Source organism: Myodes glareolus, chromosome 23 (assembly GCF_982192425.1).
Source record: "Myodes glareolus chromosome 23, mMyoGla1.1, whole genome shotgun sequence".
Lineage (NCBI taxonomy): Eukaryota > Metazoa > Chordata > Mammalia > Rodentia > Cricetidae > Myodes > Myodes glareolus.
In genome coordinates, this window is record NC_142048.1 from 8773059 (window position 1) to 8793413 (window position 20355).

The window sequence follows — 20355 nt, forward strand, 5'->3', positions numbered from 1 at the left end:
TTACTGAGTGAGATAACCCAGACCCAAAATGATGAATATGGTATGTACTCCCTCATAAGTGAATTCTAGCCATAAATAAAAGACATTAAGCCTATAATTCGTGATCCTAGAGAAGCACAATAAGAAGGTAAACCCAACGAAAATCATATAGTTATCCTCCTGGAGATTGGAATTAGACAAGATTGCCAAACAAAAGTTGGAAGCAAGGGGGTGGGGGTGTGGTGGGTATAAGGGGAGATGGGGAGGGAGAAAGGAGAAGGGGAGGATTGGGGAGAGCTTGGGGGAATGGGATAGTTAGGATGGAGGAAGGGTGGATATGGGAGCAGGAAAGTAGATATCTCAACTAAGGGAGCCATTTTAGGGCTGACAAGAAACTTGACTCTAGAGGGGTTCCCAGGTCCAAGGAGAGGTCTCCAGATTGTTCCTTGGGCAGTAGTGGAGAGGGTGCCTGAACTGGCCCTATCCCATAGTCACACTGATGGAATCTTGCATATCACCATAGAACCTTCATCTGGCAATGGGTGGAGATAGAGACAGAGACACACATTGGCATACTGGACTGAGCTCCCAAGGTCCTAATGAGGAGCAGAAAGAGGGAGAACATGAGCAAGGAAGTCAGGATCATGAGGGGTGCGTCCACCCACTGAGATGGTGGGACTGATCTAATGGGAGCTCACCAAAGCCAGCTGGACTGGGAGTGATGGAGCATGTGATCAAACCGGACTCTCTGAATGTAGCGGTCAATAAGGGCTGACTGAGAGGCCAAGGACAATGGCACTGGGTTTTGATTCTACTGCATGGACTGGCTTTGTGGTAGCCTGGTCTGTTTGGCAGTGCACCTTCCTAGACCTGGATGGAGGTGGGAGGACCTTGGCCTTCCCATGGGGCAGGGAACTCTGACTGCTCTTAGGACTGGAGAGGGAAAGGGAGGGGGAGGGGAAGAGTGGGAGAGAAATGGGAGGTGGGGAGGAGGTGGAAATTTTTAATAAATAAATAAATAAAATTAAAATAAAAAAGAAAAAAGACTGAGAAAAACAGTGAAGAAAAAAATAAAGTTTTGAATTATTGCACTCGGGGTTTGGCTGTGTTTAAATTGATGTAACTGAGCTTCTTAGAGCAAGGAGTCTGGGTGAAGTGTTTCTTCTAGGCTGAAGGAGAAATAGTCTAGAAAAATAATTGTTTGTAGAAAGATTTCTTTTTAAACATTTCAATCAGAAATAGTTTAAAAAAATTGAAGACATTCTATCGTTCAGTCTTTTAAGGAGAACATCTCCCTATGTTGCTAGGGTAGCATTCATCCCTTGATCCTTTGGCCTCAGTTTCTTGTGCCTCCACACCCAGAAAAACAAATGTTATGGTTCTTAAGGAGAACCCAAGAGCTAGGTGACTGTCATGTACCATGAAGTGAGTACAAAGATATTTGCAGTGTGTGGCATTAGGTTTGATATGATGACTCTTTTCTTCCTACTTAAAATGGGATCCACATATTTACTCAAAACAGGCTTAATGTGGGTGAACTAGTTAAATGAGATGAAACATAAGTAGATACATTCCGCATTTGTCATGTGGTTCATGTGCACATATATTTCAGGGCAGAACAGAAGTCAGCGGTGGTACTTGCTGTCTCTGAGAACCTGCTTTATGTCAGCACCTGGCTTCTCATTCAGGGAGATTCAGTTTGGAATCCCAGACTTCAGCTTCAAAATGGAAGTTTAGTTTATGCTTCTTAATCAGCAGTGTGAACGTTTCCCGATTTCACTAGCTCATCACTGTGCTTTATTTGTGACTTTTTCCTTCTTTCCTGGGCTCTGAGAGTCTCTCCTGGCCCTAAGTAAGCTAGTTAATGGGACTTTTATTGATTGTCATAAAAGTAGTTGAGCTACTGACTTAAAGATGATGGGGATTTGCGTTCTCTGGAATGAACCCTTCGTTTTATTTTGACTTTAAAGATTTTCTTCTGCAAACATTAGACTCCCTTGATGACTTTGCTAACTGTAGTTTTTGGTGTAGTAACGACAATCAAAGAGGTAAGGATTTACTGGTATCTCTAGAGACAGTCAAGCCCCAAGCTCCATCAGCTTATGAAGACTGACTATGAAGATTTCTTTGGAGAAATCATCTCATCTAACCACAGACTTCACTTCCATTCACTTCACTACTGATGGTAGAGATCCAGAATCATTAGCTAAATTAATTGTTTGATGTACTTGGTATTTAGATGCTGGAAAGTGTAATGGAATTACTCAGTTGGATGCACTTCAAATATATTCTCACCAAATGTTATGCATGGCATTCTTTATGAATACTCAAAAACGGCCCAAAGAATATGCTTTTCAACTGCCATCCCATCAAAACAAACCACCTAGAACAGCTTAAAATTCCTTTTACATGTTGTTTTGAACCACCTCACACTCTAAAACAACACTGAAGGCACTGCCTCCGATAGTCCTTGGCTGTGTTTCATACTTTTAGAGAGAGGAGAATGAGAACTTAAAATACTTCTTCCCATAGGTTTTGAATGTCCTGGAAGGATTGTTGTAAAAGGAGTGGTGGACCATGTGGGCACCACTCTGTAGTAAATGCGGAGCAGCAGGCTGCATCCCTCCCGGCTAGCTTAGCCCCCGAAATAATTACACAGAAATCTGTATTAATTAAACTGCTGCCTGGCCCATTAGTTCTAGCCTCTTTTTGGCTAACTCTCACATCTTGATTCAACCCATTTCTAATAATCTGTATGTCACCACGAGGTCGTGGCTTACCAGGAAATATTCAGCGTGTCTGACCTGGCAGCTTCATGGTGGGCAGCTCTCTGCCTGCCTCCTTTCTCCCAGCATTCTGTTCTGTCTACTCCGCCTATCTAAGCTGCTATCCTATCAAAAGGCCAATCAGTTTATAACCTAATGTAGACTCTGTGTGATTTTCTTTGGGGGCTTACTGGCTGGGGGGTACTGGGTGGGACAAAAACCCCTAAGCAGGCTCTCGTGTTACAAAGGATGGATAGGTTGTACTCATGTCTCATGTATAGGAATCCTGCCTTACATAGGATTTGAATATTCACATCCTCTTTCCAGAGCACAGCTGTACAAACAGAGGTGGTGTGTGTGGGGGGGGACTTCAAAATCACATGAGGGGCGAGAAATGCCAAGAACTCAAAAGCAGATCACAGTAGCAGCATTCCATTCCCATCTCATCCCATCTCTGTAGCCATATCAGAATGTAGTTCCAGTCAAGCCAGGTGTTGTGATATACAAAATTTATTATGTAAAATATTACCTGAAATAATCACATAGTTAAAAGTTGATAAATAGTATTCAAGTTTAATGACTTATATAAAACACATCTGTGGGCTACCAACGAGCATATCTCTGTTAGAATAACTCCCCCTGTACACATTATGCTATCAAATATGAAGGATATTTAAACAATGTCTTTTGTCAATACTAATGGTCAAAAGAAATGCTCCTTTTTTGGTAAAAGAAGTTATGCTGTTTCACTAATAAGCAGTTAGGTTCCTGTTGAGTTGATCAACAAATTCATTGTATGAATATGCACAGATGTATTTTCTTATTCTGGTTACTGTTAATCCTGAGATTTGCCAGATAAAAACCAGTTCTGCCTTTTGAGCCAAATTAAAGCAAGCTTTATTAAAATACTAAATACTGAACAAGATGGAATTTGGTCAGAGGCTCTCCCTGAAAATATCCCAGCTGAGTGGCTCCAAAATATGTATTTTAGGGGCGTTTATAGACAAAACTCATATGCCACTGTACTTTCCCATGAGGCTTTGTTGTTATTTTCCAGCTACAAACAGGTTAGTTGTAAGTTCCTTATCAAGACATATTAATAAAGGTCCTAAGTTATATTTAAAGAGTTCTTTCGCTAGAATAGGTTTTGAGTTCTTTCCCATTACTATGTTTAATATGTTATGATCCCACTATAAATGTGTGTGTGTGTGTGTGTGTGTGTGTGTGTGTGTGTGTTGGGAGGCTTAATATAAAAGAGACAACTTGAGTATGTTATTTTTCTAGATTCGTGCTTTCAAACTCAAATATTATGCTTGATTAAGCCGGAACGAAAATTTTGTGTGGGTAGAGGATGGGAAAGGGGCAAGGAAGGCCACAGATGCTGTTAAACAACTTAAAATTCTCGGAGGGACAAAAAGAAAATTCAAAGGTTCACAAGCATGTCATCCAGCTCCTTCAGTCCAGTTTCTGCTTAGCATATAGAGCGAGAGTGTAGAGTATTCATCATGGCCTACTTCTGCAATGATTGCTCTGAGGCCCAGAGAATCAGAGAGTCACCTTTGGAATTCGGGTCATCCCGAGTTTAAAACAAAAAAAAAAAAGGCATCTCCCTAAAGGTGATTTGTACATAGTTTTGAGATCTATATACCATTTACAAATTTAAAAAATGAAGTCTACTGTAAAATTAGGGCATGTTACTCCCCCTCTCTCTACTTTAGAGAATGGATGAAGAACTCCAGTGGCTACATGGCTAGTCTCCACCCCCATTAGACGCCGAGTGGGAAATCCTGTCTGTGCTCATCTCTTCTCACGCCGGAACGCCTCGCCTTTATTTCTATGCATTGCTCTTTCTCTCTGTGTTAGCTCTGCATTAAATTTAAATAGAAAATCAGCCCTGGGCCAATTCATTACTTAAACTGCAGTCCCCAAAGTCCCTTTGGAAATAGAGTCATCTATATACATAGATATGTTTTAAATATGTGTATGTGTGTGCATGTGCATTTGTGTGTGCGTGTGTGTATGCAAGGCTGCAGTTAGGCAAAAGATGAAGTTAAATGGCAAATTCCGGGGATTGAGGATGAATGGACGCAGCACATCACTCTTACACGAGCCCTTGACAAGTGTTCTGTTGGAGACTGTTAATTTTATTCTTGGCTCACAGTCTTACTACCATGTTCTATAAAAGAATTACCACAGATGAAGACTTTGGAGATAAATCTTACAGTTTAAAAATATATTTCTATTTCTCTTGCAACTTGATGAACCGTATAGAAAATTAGTGGCTTTCTTTGTACCCCCTCTGGTGATTCATATAACATCTGACCAAATGTTAAAAGAAATTAAACATAATCCAGGCCACATCTTATAGAGTAAATCATTCTCTTATTATCTAATAGTCAGCTTTTAAAAAGTCAAGTGAGTTCATGTTATTTCATGGATTCTATCATCTAGCTTTGGATACTGACCTCAAAAGATTAAAATTCTCAAGCTTCTCATTAATTACATTGAATTATAATTGTATTTTTCATTTATACACAGTTAAATGTTTCTCTATTCATTTATGGACCTGTACACCATTAAAAAAATCTAGAAGTCACACTATATAAAACAGAATAAACTGATTTACCTGCAGACACGGCTGCATTTTACCCATTGAGTCCACTATAGGACAAGCATCCCCCCATAAACATTAGCATGTTGGCAGAGGAAGCCAGGTTTGAAACAAGCCTGCTCTGCATGCTCCTCCCCTTCCGGTTCTGCCCACAGCCCACACTGTACCTTCCGAAGAGGCTTGAGCTTGGTCTCCATTATGAAGTCATACTTGCAGAGCTCACAGCATCGAGTGTCCGAGCTCTTGATCCACTGGTGGAGACAGGACTGGTGGACAAAGCGCAAGGTTCCTGTGCAGCGACAGGGTGTGATGAGCGGGCTCTCCTCATCTCCTTCGCAGTGACAGATCCTGGGGAAGGACGTAGCACAAACATGAGTTCTCCCAGAGGGCACTGCGCCCCCACACTGCCTTACTTATCTCGGGTTGTATTAAATACTGTAACCTACAAGCTAGAACACAAAACACAAAACATGAGTTCTCCCAGAGAACACTGCTCCCCCACGGAGCACTGCCTTGCTTATCTCGGGTTGTATTAGACACTGTAACCTACAATCTAGAACTCATGGGCTTTTTACTCTAGCTTTGGTGGTAGAATGAAACCTGTGATCAATATCCATTTACTTTCACAGGATAGCTGTTGGACTCCAGCCATGTAAGAGGGTGTATGAGACATTTGCACACGAGGAACACGTTTATTTCATTGTGACAGTGGAGCCATTTCAAGAACAAATTTTTGGGGGGCTAGTCTGTTTAAAAGGTCACTGTCTATGGTGTTTTATATATAAAGGTCATGGCTTAGAAGGATCCCAAAGAAGCTCACTGTAGTGGTGCACACTTTAATCCCAGCACTAGAAAGGCAGAGGCAGGGGGCCTCTTCAAGTTTGAGACCGGCCTGGTTTATAAAGCAAGTCCAGTATAGCCAGGAAAATGTAATAGACATTGGAGAGAGAGAGAGAGAGAGAGAGAGAGAGAGAGAGAGAGAGAGAGAGAGAGAGAAACTGAAGAAGACACAATGCAAAGAATGTTATCGTTTGATGATGTCACTATGTTATTTTGACGCCACAATTAAAGGGTCACATTGTATAATTTACAAGTTTGAGATATTACTACTATGGAAAATTTTGAAAACCTCTAAACTGAAATAAAATTATAAGGTTAATATTGAAAGTCGGGCCTGAATGTATCACCAAGAAAATCTTTGGTTAGGTCACAACGAACTGTCAATAATTATCATCATATAAAACTCCCCAAAATTCCTGCTCCCATAGAGTTCTAGTTCAGTAAATCCTGCTGTTTGAAAATGTTAACATTTCTATCTATATATTTAGAGTTCTTTTAATTTCTGGATTAAAGGGAATTCTAGTTATATAGTTATAGTCTTTTAATTCTACATTACTCTCATTTTCATATTTTAGAAAGTTTTCTCCTTGAATGAGACAGACCTTTTATTATGCTAAGAAGTGAATTAAAAACGTGGCCCTTGGCAGGAGAAATGGCTCACCAAAGAAAGTTCTTGCCCTCTAGGACCTCTGGTGGAAATCCCAGGACCTATGTAGAGCTGGGAGTGAGAGTGAGCCTGTAACCCCAGCTAGGGCAAGATGGGAAAGTGGAGAATGTGACATCCTAAGAAGTATGTGGGGCAGCTGTGGCCAACAGCTAAGGTTCCCCGTGCCAAACAATGTAAAGGTGAGGACTGAGGTCTTCTGACATCCACATGTGTACTGCACACATGTGCCTGAACTCACACATGAATACGCATGCATACACATGTACCTGAATCATATACATAGAACAGAAAAAGTTCTTAGACCTTCAATAATTTTATAATTTACCCCACTGTTGAGAGTGGTTAATAAACTTCAATAGAAATGTCGGTATGTAGTTCTTCATAATACAAGCAGTGACTATAATATTTAAAGGCCTTTTCAATCTACATAATGACCCAGTGGCAGGCTGGAAGAACACATAAATCAGTGTCTTCCACTTCCTCAGAGGTGTGCACAGTCGTCTCCAGAAGCAGGAGTTCTGAGGAGAGGATTAAGAATCTCCTGTTAAATTACACTGTCTCTAGAGGAAGTGAGGCAGTTGCTCACATAGCTCGTGCAGGAAGTTAGAGGAACTGAAACCCCATGATCTACCAACCTTAAAAAGAAAGGCGGATGATAGAGCACATGTGTCTTTTGTATTTACTTCTTAGGTAAAAACAAAGCCCACGAGCACTGACTCCCAAGTTCACAGTCACTGCCCCCTTTTTCCTAGCTGAGTTAGAAAGTTAAAGGCCAGCTGGGATATCTTAAATAAAAAGTCTGCAAGGTGGAAGAAAAGGAAAAATTTGCTGAGTGACAATTTTTAATCTCTAGTCCAATAACATCTCCTTTATCCAGACCGAGGGCACAGAAACTAAGCCTGCCATTCTTTGTCCCACACTGACGTCAATGCAGTATCACAGGAGTATTAGGGCTCCCTGGGTGTTGAATAGTTAACACGCCATCCTACAAAAACAGCCAGTGTTACTTGTATGTGTCTTCTCAGGGCTGACCATTTGTTATTGGACAACCGATTGGTGGGCTTTTCTCTGCGGAGGAGCACCTGTCCTGCTCCCAACTTCCATCACTTGCCTATAGTTGTGTGTGTGTGTGTGTGTGTGTGTGTGTGTGTGTGTGTGTAGGGTTGAGGCCTAATGGGCCTAATGCCTAATAGTCAGTTTGGTATGCGTATTGTTGTCCTCCTTGAACTCACCAGGTTATATTTATATTTAGGAATATACATGTATATACAAATACACACAGGCATGAAATAACAGAAGAGGCCACATATTTGAAGGAGAGTGGCGAGGGGTCTATGGGAAGCTTTGGAGAGAGGAAAGGGAAAGGGAGAAATATAACTAAGTTACAATCTCAAAAACAATCAGAACCCAAACCAAACAAACAAACATCCAGTGAAAGAAAACAAAATGTCCATTGTGCAGAATTTGATTATAATTTTATTTCTGCAGCCACTGAAATTAAAGAGAATATGAAAGCACAGAACACAGTAAGTGATACTGTCCTGTCCTCCAGATTAGTCACTTAAAATTATTATCCAAAGGAAGAGTTTGACTATGCTTTCTTTCATTGTTCTTGTTGATCTCTTGTGAATCCCCCTCGCCATCTCCGGTTTCCCATCTCTGCTTCTCCCACTGGTCCCGTTTGTTCTCCTACAATACCTCCTTCTGCTTTCATCTCACACATGTCCTTTAGTCTCTCCCCTCTCGTGTCCCCTGTCTAGTTTTATGATGTGCACTCTCTTCAGGTATAGAACATTCACATGGTTCCCATACAGATTAAGATCTACGACCCTTGTATCAGAGAAAGACTGTGCTATTTGCTCTTCTCTTTTTCAACATTTTTTGCTCAACAATACGCATCAGTTCCATCCATTTTCCTTGAAAATGGTATGATTAATTTTCTTTATGGATGAAAAATTAACCGTGCATACAGACCATATTTTCTTTATCACGTCATCTGTTGATGGGCATTTGGACTGGTTGATTTCTTGTCTACTATGAATAGAGCAGTAATAAGCACAGATGCATCTCTGGTATGATGTGGAGGAGCGGTAAAGTTGGGTCATGTGGTAGTCCCAATTTTAGTTTTCATCTTTGTACTGATGTCCACAGTGAAGATATTAGTTTTTCTTCCACCTTCCACCTTCCACCTTCCACCAGCAGTGGATAGAGTCTCCATCCCTACCAGTGTTGTTTGTGCCCTTCATGTTATTCTGACTGGGGTAAGAAGTCATCAGTGTCGAGAATGGAAACCAGGTCCTTTGCAACAGCAATGAGTGCTCTTACCGAGGTTCCACCTCCTCAGCCCCCAGAACAGTTCAATGTAGACGTTTTGAGACAAAGACTGCAGTCCCCTACCTTAACGTGTTCGTGTATTTTGTTGTCAAGAACAGTGTACAGCAGCAATAACAAAGTATTCTCTATAAACGAGTCATCCTAATCCCTTTCTTCAAATAACCAATGAATTTAGGGAAAGATTAAAAATAGAAGTACAAAAAAATCACAATGCAGATGAAATCTCATGGTATGGTGTTAAATCTCACCGCTTCTGTGGACCAAAGTTCTTACTTGAAAATGTTAATGCCTTCTGATAATTCCTCCTGGAAAAGGAAAGATTGTGTCAAATGCTCTACAGCTGCTCAAAGACTCAGGCTCTGACTTTTCCTGACACGAAAAAAGAAATTTATTCATAAGTAGCTTTAAACAAAGACCTCACTGATTACTGAGTCAACATGACCTTGCCAGCTTGCTGATTTTGGTCCAACTTCCTGTCTTAAAATGTCTCTCTTTTTAGAAAAAACAGTTAAAAATCTTTCCCTGAAGTAAACCAGCAATAGCCTTTTCTCATAAAATTTAAGTTATTTCCCACAAGGAAAATCAAAAGCTTGATTCATTTTTCTTTTCATTTTACACAGTGTACATTTGCATGGTTTTAGTATTTTGAACTTTTTCTAAATTATCTAGTTCCAGTTGAACCCCAAGAGTCTTTTCAAGCCATGCTTAGATTGTCCTGAAAAAATTTAAGAGCAAAATATCAACTTCAAACCTCCAATAAAAATAAAAAATAATGTAATAGTGCTATTAAAGAAATAATTAAACAGTTTTAAAATAGATGTACTTCTCACAAATCATCATTGCTGCATTATAGATGAAAACATGGCAATGAAGACTTTTCCCTAGAGAGTAATTGTGTAAAGAAAATTATGCTAATACGATAATAAAATTCCATTGTAAAATGTATGTACTGTGAGATATTTTTATCTGGTGGGAGCCTGAAGCCTGGGGAATCAGTGGTTCTATGAGCTGTTCTTGACTCACGTTATCTGACACTCAGAGAGAACAAGCAGAATTCAGAGGCTCGCTTGACACTTTCGTGTCTTTTTACACTCCAGTCAGTACGTATTGAGATTCTTTTTATATACAAGACTTGAATTAATGAATACATCCTTATAACCTTATGTATAAAAAAGACACCAACGCTATGGGCCAAATTGCATTTTAGATTTTTCTGTGTACAACGTCCGCTTTCCTTCATTGCTTTAGGGTTTGAGTTGAAAGGAAAGCAGCCAATATTTTTGGTTTTGTGTATCTTTAAAATTTTAAAAATCACCCCTATGAATAGTATTATAATTACTATTATTATTTGCGTGTGGTGGGGGGAGGTTGTGTGTATGTGTGTGTAGGAGGGTCAACCTGCACCATGCCTTCCTGTGGAGGTTACAGGCAAGTTTGTGGGAGTTAGAATCTTCCTTCTACCATGTGGGAGTGTGGGATTGAATTCAGGCTGCCGGTCTTGGCAGCAAGTACCTCTATCTGTTGAGCCCTTTGGATGCCTTGGTCCTGAAATATCTTAAAATGATTTCTACCTTGCATCTACCCCTTGCCAAGGCCTCTTGTCTCAGTCAGAACTTTTTTTTTTTTTTTTTTTGGTCAATTGAAGAAACATTTAAAGTTATCTGTGAGGATTGCAATAGTTGTGTAATAATGTTTAAGTTCATTAACTTTATAGTCAACCTAGGTGTTAACATGCCAATTTTACACCGTGTTTTGTCAAATCTTTCTAAGTCTACCTCTGTGATTACTGCCTGTTCCGTTCTCCAAATTTTCTCTAAAGGATTTTATAAACATAATAACAGAGAGACTTCTAGACTTGGAGAAGTTCAAACCTAATCATGGAAAGTTTAGTATTCATTTAAGAACTCATTTTTCTAATTTTTAAAAGTGCGCTTTATGCATTGATGATGAACTGATTAATTTGCGTGTGTGCACGTGTGTGCGCATGTGCGTGCCCCAGGCACTCAACTCAGGCTGTCAGGCTTGACGGCAGCCACATTGGCTGCTGAGCCGTCTCATCAATATCCGTACACTGGTTTTCCTAAGCCAAAGAGTTATTGTAAATATTTTTGGATAGCAGTATAATGCAAAGCAGTGAAGCAGAGTTGAGGTCGCAATGCTGACGCAAATGACTGAAGGATAAACTTCTCTCTGAAGGGATAAGGCACGTCTGTTCCCGGCTCCACTCCAGAGTGACGCGGCAGGGAGAGAACAGGCTGGAGAAAGGCCTTTATTTTTAGTTTTATTTCATCTTATCTTTAGCAGGGAAATTTTGTGCAGGATGGAGGTGACACAAAGAATTAGACATTAAACTACAGAGAAGGAACGGTTCTGTTATTAAACAGCAGCCATCAAAAACCCAAAGTATTGAGAAAGAAGGGATAGAAGCATCTTTGGACGAGTGCAAGAATCCATGGAATGAGCACAGACACCTGAGAGCAAGAACTAGAGGGGAAAATGGCAGGGAGAGAGGAGAAGGTGGGGGAGGGAGCTGTGAGGGGTTTAGTTAGCTCTTGCTACAGAGGATACACCATGACTGCACACTCAACACAAGGGAGGAAGACCTAGGGTGAAGGCCTTCCACAGGCTGTAAAGAGTTAGAGAAAGCTGCCTGGAGAGAGTGATGGGAAACTAACCAAGCGTAGATGTAAGACTGTGGCTCAGCCTTGAGGTCCTTGGGGAGATGAGAGGGCAGGGGTTATAGTAAACGCTTCTAACACTGCGGTGAGACTTGACAGCATTTAGTATGGAGCGGAATCTTGAGGTGGGTAGCACATGTCACTGTCTCCACATTACAGGGTGACACAGGAGAGGCACAGAAAGCAGGGCCCCTGCACATCAGGTGATACAGCGTGAGGACTCTAGCCCAGACTGATTCTGCGCAGGTCTGCAAACGAAACTGTCTCAGACTTACTGTAAGCTGGGAACATGTGAACATGGTAGCCCGGAGGTCACAAGGCACAAGGAGAGTCGGTGGTAGAAGTAGTGGCATTTGACAGTATCTGTGCATATGCAGGACATTCTCATGGGTAGTTTTATTCTTTCTATTGTACTTGTTTTACACAATTATAGGAAAAAATTGTATGCAGAATTATTTGGTCCTTAGTTTCAGAAGTAAATTGGATCTGGGCGACCTTAGTCTTTGTTCAATTAAGTTATAGACATTCTCAGTTTCCTGATTTGTAAAGATAAGTTAAAAATAATGCTTAATGAGCTATGAGAATGAAATAAGAGTCTCACAAATCTTGATCCAAGGCAGGTACATGAATCTCTGCCTACTTTACTTATTTATTTAAAGCATATATGATTTTTGCATGATTTTGAACTCTTAATTCTATTATGCCTACCTGTGGGATCCTAGTATCATTACTGTTACTTCTATGCTCTTGGCTTATATATGGCACCACATTCAAGATTTCAGTTCTGAACGCTTTTAGCAGATAGACAGCTACAACGAGCACTCACAGAGACAAGGTTGTGAATTCTGACTCCAGACAGGTAGATTAGGAGACAATGTATTTGAATCCTTGAGCCAACCATGACAAAATCCTGGTTCAAAGAAAGCAAGGTGAACGTGAAGATTTGGGTTCTTGCAGGGATGTTTGTAACCGAGCTTAGTTTTACAGTTTGTTCGAATGGCTAGCTTAAGACCCGTTCTTACAATTGATTTTTCTCATTTGTAAAATCTTACAGGACTGTGGGGAGGCCCGAGAGAGCTGAGAAAATGCTGTAAAGTATAAACATCTCCACGAAGCAAGGCACTACTGCTAACATATAATCAGTAAAATCAACAGAAATTGCTTCTAGGTACTGTAATGAAAGGCTTTACGTGCTTTTTGCTTTTAAATCCTTTTAAAAATAAAAGCAATATAATTTTCCAAGTCTCTGCTGAGTATAGGAGCCTGTCACGTGTTACCTCAAAGCGCTATCATGTCAGACAGGCTGATGTTCCCTCAGTAGTCTTCGCTATTGTGACTGTATTTCTACTAAGATGCCCACAGTCTCGCTTTAGCTAAACCTAAGGACACACAGTCATATTCTCTCCCTCCCAAACCTCTCTCCTCTCTAGGAGCTCCTGCACTCCTTGCCAATTTTTCTTCTCGGAATGTCCTCCCCTTTTGCTTATGTCATTCCGCACCTTCATCCCTGTTCTTAAATCTGGGAAACCTAGAATCAGAAGGTACTTACAATGATTATAGCAATTGAAATAGTGACACTTACGAAGAGACCTGAAAATGTTGGGATTTTGGAGTCAAGAGGATGTAAAATGATAGAGAATTTAGAATTCAATCAATCTAAATTTATATCTAAGACTCTCTACTGTATCTTAAAATTATAAGTCTAATGGACGACCTTTTACAATGTGGTTATAGTAATTGTGAGCCAAACAAGATAAATCCCCATGAGTAACATCTCAGAGGAGGAAAGGCAGGAAAAGCAGAGATGGTCTCACTGTTGTCTTCAAATATGCAAATGTCTTCTATGCAAAAGAACAACTGTCTTGATTTTCTCTCACTGGCCCAAGTGAGTAGAACTTACTAGACATAAATTTTCATTATGAATGCAAAAATGCAAATCAATGAGTTTTTCTGAGACAGAGAAGGAGGTGCCCTTCCCACAGAACACCCATACAGTGGTTATTGGGCAAGTGATATGAAATGAACCGGAATAAACAGGACCTCACACTTCTTTGCCAAGGCTGCCTCTCCCCTGCCAACTTTCAATGTGAGGCCACCATTTCTCCTCCACTTTCCCTGTGAGCTTTGTGCATGAACCCCTCAGTTGTTCTTGACTTTAACTACCTTAATGTTGATCTTCGACTTGTGGCCTTAAAATACTCATGTCACGGTCCCGTCTCTTCATTAGCGCACTGACTCCTGATTATGTGCATTGGGATGCTTGCTTATTCCTGCATCTCATCTCCAAGATGCCTTTCCCCTTTTCAAAAGAAATTATTTATTTTACATCCCAACCACAGTTTCCCCTACCTCCTCTCCTCCCAGTCCTTCCCCTACTTTCCTCTGTCCCACTGCCTGCCCGCAATTCCCTCCTCCTCTGTTTCTGTTAAGAAAGGAACAGACCTTCCATGAGTATCAAACTATACATGACGTATCAAGTTGCAGTAAGACTAAGCTCCTACCTTGTATTAAGGTTGGGCAAGGTCATCCAGTATAAGGAATAGGTTTCCAAGAGCTGGCCAAAGCACTAGGGCCAACCCTGCTCCCATTGCTAGCAGTCCCACAAACAGAACAAGCTGTACAACTGTCAATCATCTGTAGAGGGCTTAGGCCAGTTCCATATAAGTTTCCTGATTGTTGGTTCAGACTTTGTGAGTTCCTATGAATCATATGTTAGTAGTTTTTGTGGGGTTTCTTGTACATCCTTGACCCCTCTGGCGCCTATGATCCTTCCTACCTCTCTTCTTCAGGATTCCCTGAACTTAGCCTAATGTTTGACTATGGATCTTTGCAGTGGTTTCTCTTAGTTACTGGATCAAAGCTCTCTGATGACAATTAGGGTAGTCACCAATCTGACCACAGGAGTTAGTCAATTCAGGTACCCACTCTACTATTGCTAGAAGTCTTAGTTGGGGTCATTCATGTAGATTCCTGGTAATTTTCCCCTGTATCAGGTTTCTAACTGACTCCCTCAAGCCCCCCACCCCTTCTTTCATCTCTTTCAACGGACGCCAGAATGGGGTTTCCTTTTTAAAGATCCCATTTCATAAGATCCCCACCATCTCTGGGTAAATACCTCACTTTTATCTTTGAACCTTTTATGTACTCCAGACTGTGTGTTCAAACTGCCATCAATATGCTAAGATTTTTCTTCAGTATTTTTGAGTATGTCCTTTCTATTCATGCTGGGTAGGTCTTCTCCTTCCCTACCTTCATGTCTTTTTCTCTCCCGCTCCTCCATGACTCTTCTGCTCTCCTCCTCTTTTTCTTTCCTCTCTTCCTTACTCTCCTCCTCTCCTGATACATACTGAAGCCAGCATTCTCTCCCCCAATCCCACGCTCATTCCCTCTGTGGTACTTTTGAATTATTAACAGATACACAAGTTATCTTTAAGCAGTCACCTAGAAATATCAGAAGCCACAACCAAGAAGTCTAAGTAACATGGCTGCCTAACATGATCTGAACAAGGACCATGCCAGTAGATATGCTAACACAGAAAGGGAGAGAACCCAAAAGGTCTCAACACTAAAACAACAGCAGGCAACTATAATACTGAGAGCCAGAGAAATAGTCTTCACCAGAGAATTGCACACTGGTTAATTATCCAATGCCAAATGGTGAGCACTGAAAACATACATGTAAGTAACACACAGAATGAGCAGGTTGTGTGTAGGAGTACACACACATACAGATACACACACCTGTGCTTGTGCACGCACACACACACACACACACACACACACACACACACACACACAAAACAGCAATTAAAGAAAAACAGACCATGAATTTGAAAGGGAGCAGAAAGATGCATGCTGTACATGGAAGGGCTTTGGTGGAGGAAAGGGAAGTGTGAAATGATTAATTACATTATAATGTCAATAAATAAAAAATAAAAAAGTCTTCTCCTTCCACTGGAAGACATTCTTAAAGCATAGCTACTTAGAATCTCTAAAACACTAACTTCTTGGGCTGGGAACTCAGCTCAGTTGGTGGATTACTGGCTTGGCAAGAATGAAATGCTGGTTGCTTAGCAACAGAACTCAAGCATGATGATGCCCACCTGTAGTCCCAGCACTCACAGGGTGAGGTGAGAGGGTCACTGACATCTCTGCACAACAGCGCCGTATGGAGTCAACTCCTCTAAGTTTACCTGCAAGAAAGTGCTCTTGTGCAAATATCTAAGTTTCCTCAAGCTAAAGAGCAGTGTACCAGTCCTCACTGCACTGTCTGTTCAGGGCAGGTGATTCACAAATGTGCCACCATGTGACCGGTGTGAGAGCAGCATCGATGCTGAGTTCATAAGCTGCTCTGTGTGTCCCATATGTGCTGAGTTACCTTTTCTCACGTGTTGCAAGTTCTGCAGCTGTAAAGTAGGAAAACCAAGTGTCTATTTTATAGAAGTTCAGTAAGAATTAAATTTCATCAACAAAACTTCTGGAATACTGTTTTCAACTAGCCTTCATTTTTTCTTTGGAAATGTGGTCTCACGTAGCCCAGGGTGGCTTAGAACTTGTTATGTAGACGAGGATGGCCTCCTACCTCTACCTCCCAAGTGCTGAGATGAGAGGCTTGTGCTAGCATGCCCAGGCCACTCAGGGCTCTGGATAGAACTCAGAGCTTCTTGCATGCTAGGTGTGCACTTCGCCAGCTCTTCAGTGGTCAGACAGCTATTTTTATGTCTACTTCTGGGGATGTTCTCCAATCTGATTTCATATGATATCTTCCCTTTCTTGGTAGCACCTCATCTTACTTTAAAACCATTTAAATTGAAGATTCATCTAAAAAAAACCCTCTAATTCTCAGATTTTTCATGGGATATTCTCTATTTTCTCCTTCTCTGTGATGAAGGAACTCCATTTTTTGAGCTGATGCTGCTCTGAAAGCTTCTACCACCCAGACCCCAGCATGTACCCATGTTGATTGTCTTATCTATGTAGGTAATAACCTATAATTGCAGCATTCTTATAAAATTAAGTAGATTCATGCTTACCAGTTGTGGGGTAGCATGTTTTCATGTGTTTGTATTTATATTAAGTAGAAAGAGTGTCAACAAGTCAGGGTGAAAATAGCTAACCACTAGACCATGACGGAATTGATGCTGCCTGACCTTCATACTGAAATGTGAACAGATCTGACACCAAAGGGGGCCTAGTCAAATGAGCCAGCAGTTCCCAGAAGTGGACTCCAGTTATCAGCGGATCATTTACGGTTTGGGAGAGTTCACGCCGAGTTAAAGTGAGGAATGTGTAATAGTTACATATACCGTGCACTCTTCAATTTGCATTTGAGGAACTGAGCTGAGGTGTGCCAACTCTGTGTCCTGTTTGAGCAGCAGAGGAAGTCCAGCAGGGTGATTTCAGCAGAAAGGAGAAGTAACTCAGCTAAGAAGCGGAGGAAAGGAGGGACGGCGCTCACCAACAGCTGCTCCCAGCTCTGCTGATTGGAACGGAGCCCGCGTGCGTTTGTATAGTTTAAAAAAGAGTTTAGAAACCAGATTTCTAAAATTTCCTTATCAGAGATGATGTTAAATCTAAACTATTATCAAGACTAAGAGTTAAAACATTTTGAAAATTTAAATAAAAACTATTAATATTGCCTTACTTGTTACACAAATAAAAATGTTCTAGAAACAATAACAATGAGCACAGTTTTATGATCACAATTCTGGTAACTTCGCATGATTTTTTTCTTAAGAATCCACAGCGGATGAGTGGCAGCTCTTTATACATAAGTGATGTTTATAAGGTGTCTCATTTTCTCGATGCAGTATTTTCAACACAAGTGAGCTGTTATATAACATGACTTCCTGGGTGTTATTTTATGCCCAATTTGTGACCAGTGACTTGGCTAAAATCTCATTCCATCTCTATGGGACTGTAGGGCATGATAAACAACCAAGCCAGTGATCTAGCAATGCTCCTGGCTCCTCGTGACGTTCCTGGAACCAACCCAGAGCATCAGCAATCAGCTCCATATTCTTCCTACCAGATATCACACAGAGGGAAAACAGTGGCGAAGGTAATGATTGCCCTGCTGTGCCAATCATGGAGGCAGAGAAGACCAAGTCTCACATGCATTCCCAGACCTTGGGTTCCATAACAAATAAGGGAGGTTCTATTGGCACTGTTCCCTCAAGGCCCTTTCTCCTCTGGAGATAATATCTGTCGTCGATACTATGAATGTAAATCCTAATTGGGTTGGAGGATTCAGAGAGTCCTGCATTCTTGTCTAAACTTAGTGATTGGTCTCACAGTGGAGATATTAGTTATGCTTGTATAGCTGTGACTACTTGCTTGGCAGAACCAACTGGAGGGAGGGCAGGTTTATTTTGGCTTTGGAGGGCTTCAGTCCACCATGATGGATAATGCAAAGCCTGTGCTGGAATTCTTCTCATGCCATAATGGACCAGGAAACACAGTGGGCTAGAATCAAGATCGAGTGCAATCATCCAAGGCCAGACTTCTACCAACCTGGGAATATCTCCTTTTTATTCAAAGGTTTATGATTTTTATGTGCATGGGTGTGTATACCATAAGCGCAGGTACCAACAGAGGCCAGGGATGGCACCAGATTTCCTGAAGTTGGAATTGCAAAAGATTCTTAGTTGCTTGACTTGAGCGCTGGGCACTGACTTCGGGTCTGGAACAGCCGCGAGTGCTCTTAATTTCTGATCTATCCTTCCAGCCCCATGCTCATCCTCTTTACAGCTCAGCAGTCTTTAAAGTCATATCCCAGTCTGGGACTCAAGGGCTCAGTGAATGAGCCTGTGGGTCACACTGCAGACCTGAGCTGTAGCGGTGGGTGAGGCTCTCATCGGAGACTTCCTTTAACTCCTTTAATTATTTTCTTGAGATAGGCTCTTGCTGTGTGGCTTAGACTGACAAAGAACTTACTATCTTCCTGCTCCAGTCTACAAAATTCTGGAATTATAGGGATGTACCACCATGCCCAACCTTGAGAATTTTCTTAGGAATCTTACTGGGCTTGTATAATACATTGTATTATTTCCAACTCCTTGTGTTGGGATATATAGCCCCGTGAATAATGATGCAAGGTGTATGTAGCTTGCATCTAATGAGTAGATCCCCATTAGCCTTAGGATTAACTTCATTTGCCGAAATGTTCCACATGAAGGAGAGACAGAAGACTGGGATGTAGCTTTTAGGATAACTCTTCCTCTGTGAAGCATCTATCTGCCCTACCTGTTATTTCCTAAGTTTGGAGAATAACTTCCTTCTAAGGCAAAAGACACACTTTTCCTCAAAGGTGTTTATCTTTTCTGATCTTTATGATTTTGGCTGCTTCTAAATGACTAAATTGATGACATAAAATACATATTCCCACAGTTAGAATATTTGCTCTCTTTTTTCTGAGACCTCATGATTTGTTTTATATATTCTTGGAGAACACTTAGGGATGGTTTGTAAGACTAAAAAATTTAAGCTAGACATAATTCTAAACATGTATTTTTAGTGTTATTCAGTCCAATTTTTATCATACTCACGACTCAATAAAAAGATAAGCAAAAAGATAGGGAAAACTCATTTGTCTTCTCAGCTGGACACAATCAGAAGGGTACATGCTGCCAGACGCGGCAGGTGGCTCCCACACATACACAAGCAATGACTGCTTAGATACAGTCAGTGGGGTATAAGGGTTATTTACAAGAGACTGGTTTTAGAAACTCCAAAGTATTGCACACTACCATTGCTCTTTAGTTACCCCCAGAAGTTGATGGTAAGACCCTATTGCAAACATAGACCACCCCTTCATTTGGCTTTGTGTTTTGCTGTCCTTTCTGCACACACTCATATAACTCCTTTCTCCTTACACTCTACAGCATCCATCCCATAATCATCTCATTGCAGGATGGTTGTATAGTTGCCTGCTTTCTTACTTGTAGCCCTGTGATTCTCAGACTTTAATGTACAGCAGACAGGCACACATAGAGGATGAGTTAAAATCCAGACAGCTGAATCCAGTTCCCAGACTTTCTGATCCAATAATTTTAGGTTGGTACCTCTGTTTATTTAATGAATTTCCAGATGCAGAGTTCATGTTTTCCTTAAAGCATTATTTAAAAGTAAGTTGCATTATTCTATACCAACTTGTTGGAAAAATTGAAGTTTAATCCAAAAGCTAAAATTAATTATGCTTTCTAGTCTAACAATAAAGCTGCTCACATTGTAACTACTATCCTAAATTTTAGATGTCCCCAGGAGAGGGAAGGAAGTAATTTTTACTTATTGATCACCATCAGACTCCATTATTAGGTGTTTAGATTACATCACAAAGCTGAGGAGAACACCTCATAAATATTTTTCCTAATTACTTTTTAAAATTCTCTCCTCCTCTTCTTTCTCTCCCCCTCCTTTTTCTCCCATCTCCCTTTCTTTCCATGCATATATATGTATGCATGTATATACATATGCATTTGG

At 40.8% G+C, this 20355-nt stretch overlaps 1 protein-coding gene across 7 annotated transcripts in view; it reads right to left on the minus strand.

Annotated features, from left to right (window-relative positions):
* Marchf1 (membrane associated ring-CH-type finger 1) overlaps positions 1–20355 on the minus strand; it is an 846936-nt gene that overhangs the window by 51683 nt on the left and 774898 nt on the right. For all 7 annotated transcript variants that reach the window (XM_085680340.2, XM_085680338.2, XM_085680339.2 and 4 more), the window contains one exon: positions 5523–5703. In XM_085680340.2, the coding sequence (XP_085536466.1) occupies positions 5523–5703 (181 nt within the window). The remainder of the gene's footprint in view (positions 1–5522; positions 5704–20355) is intronic.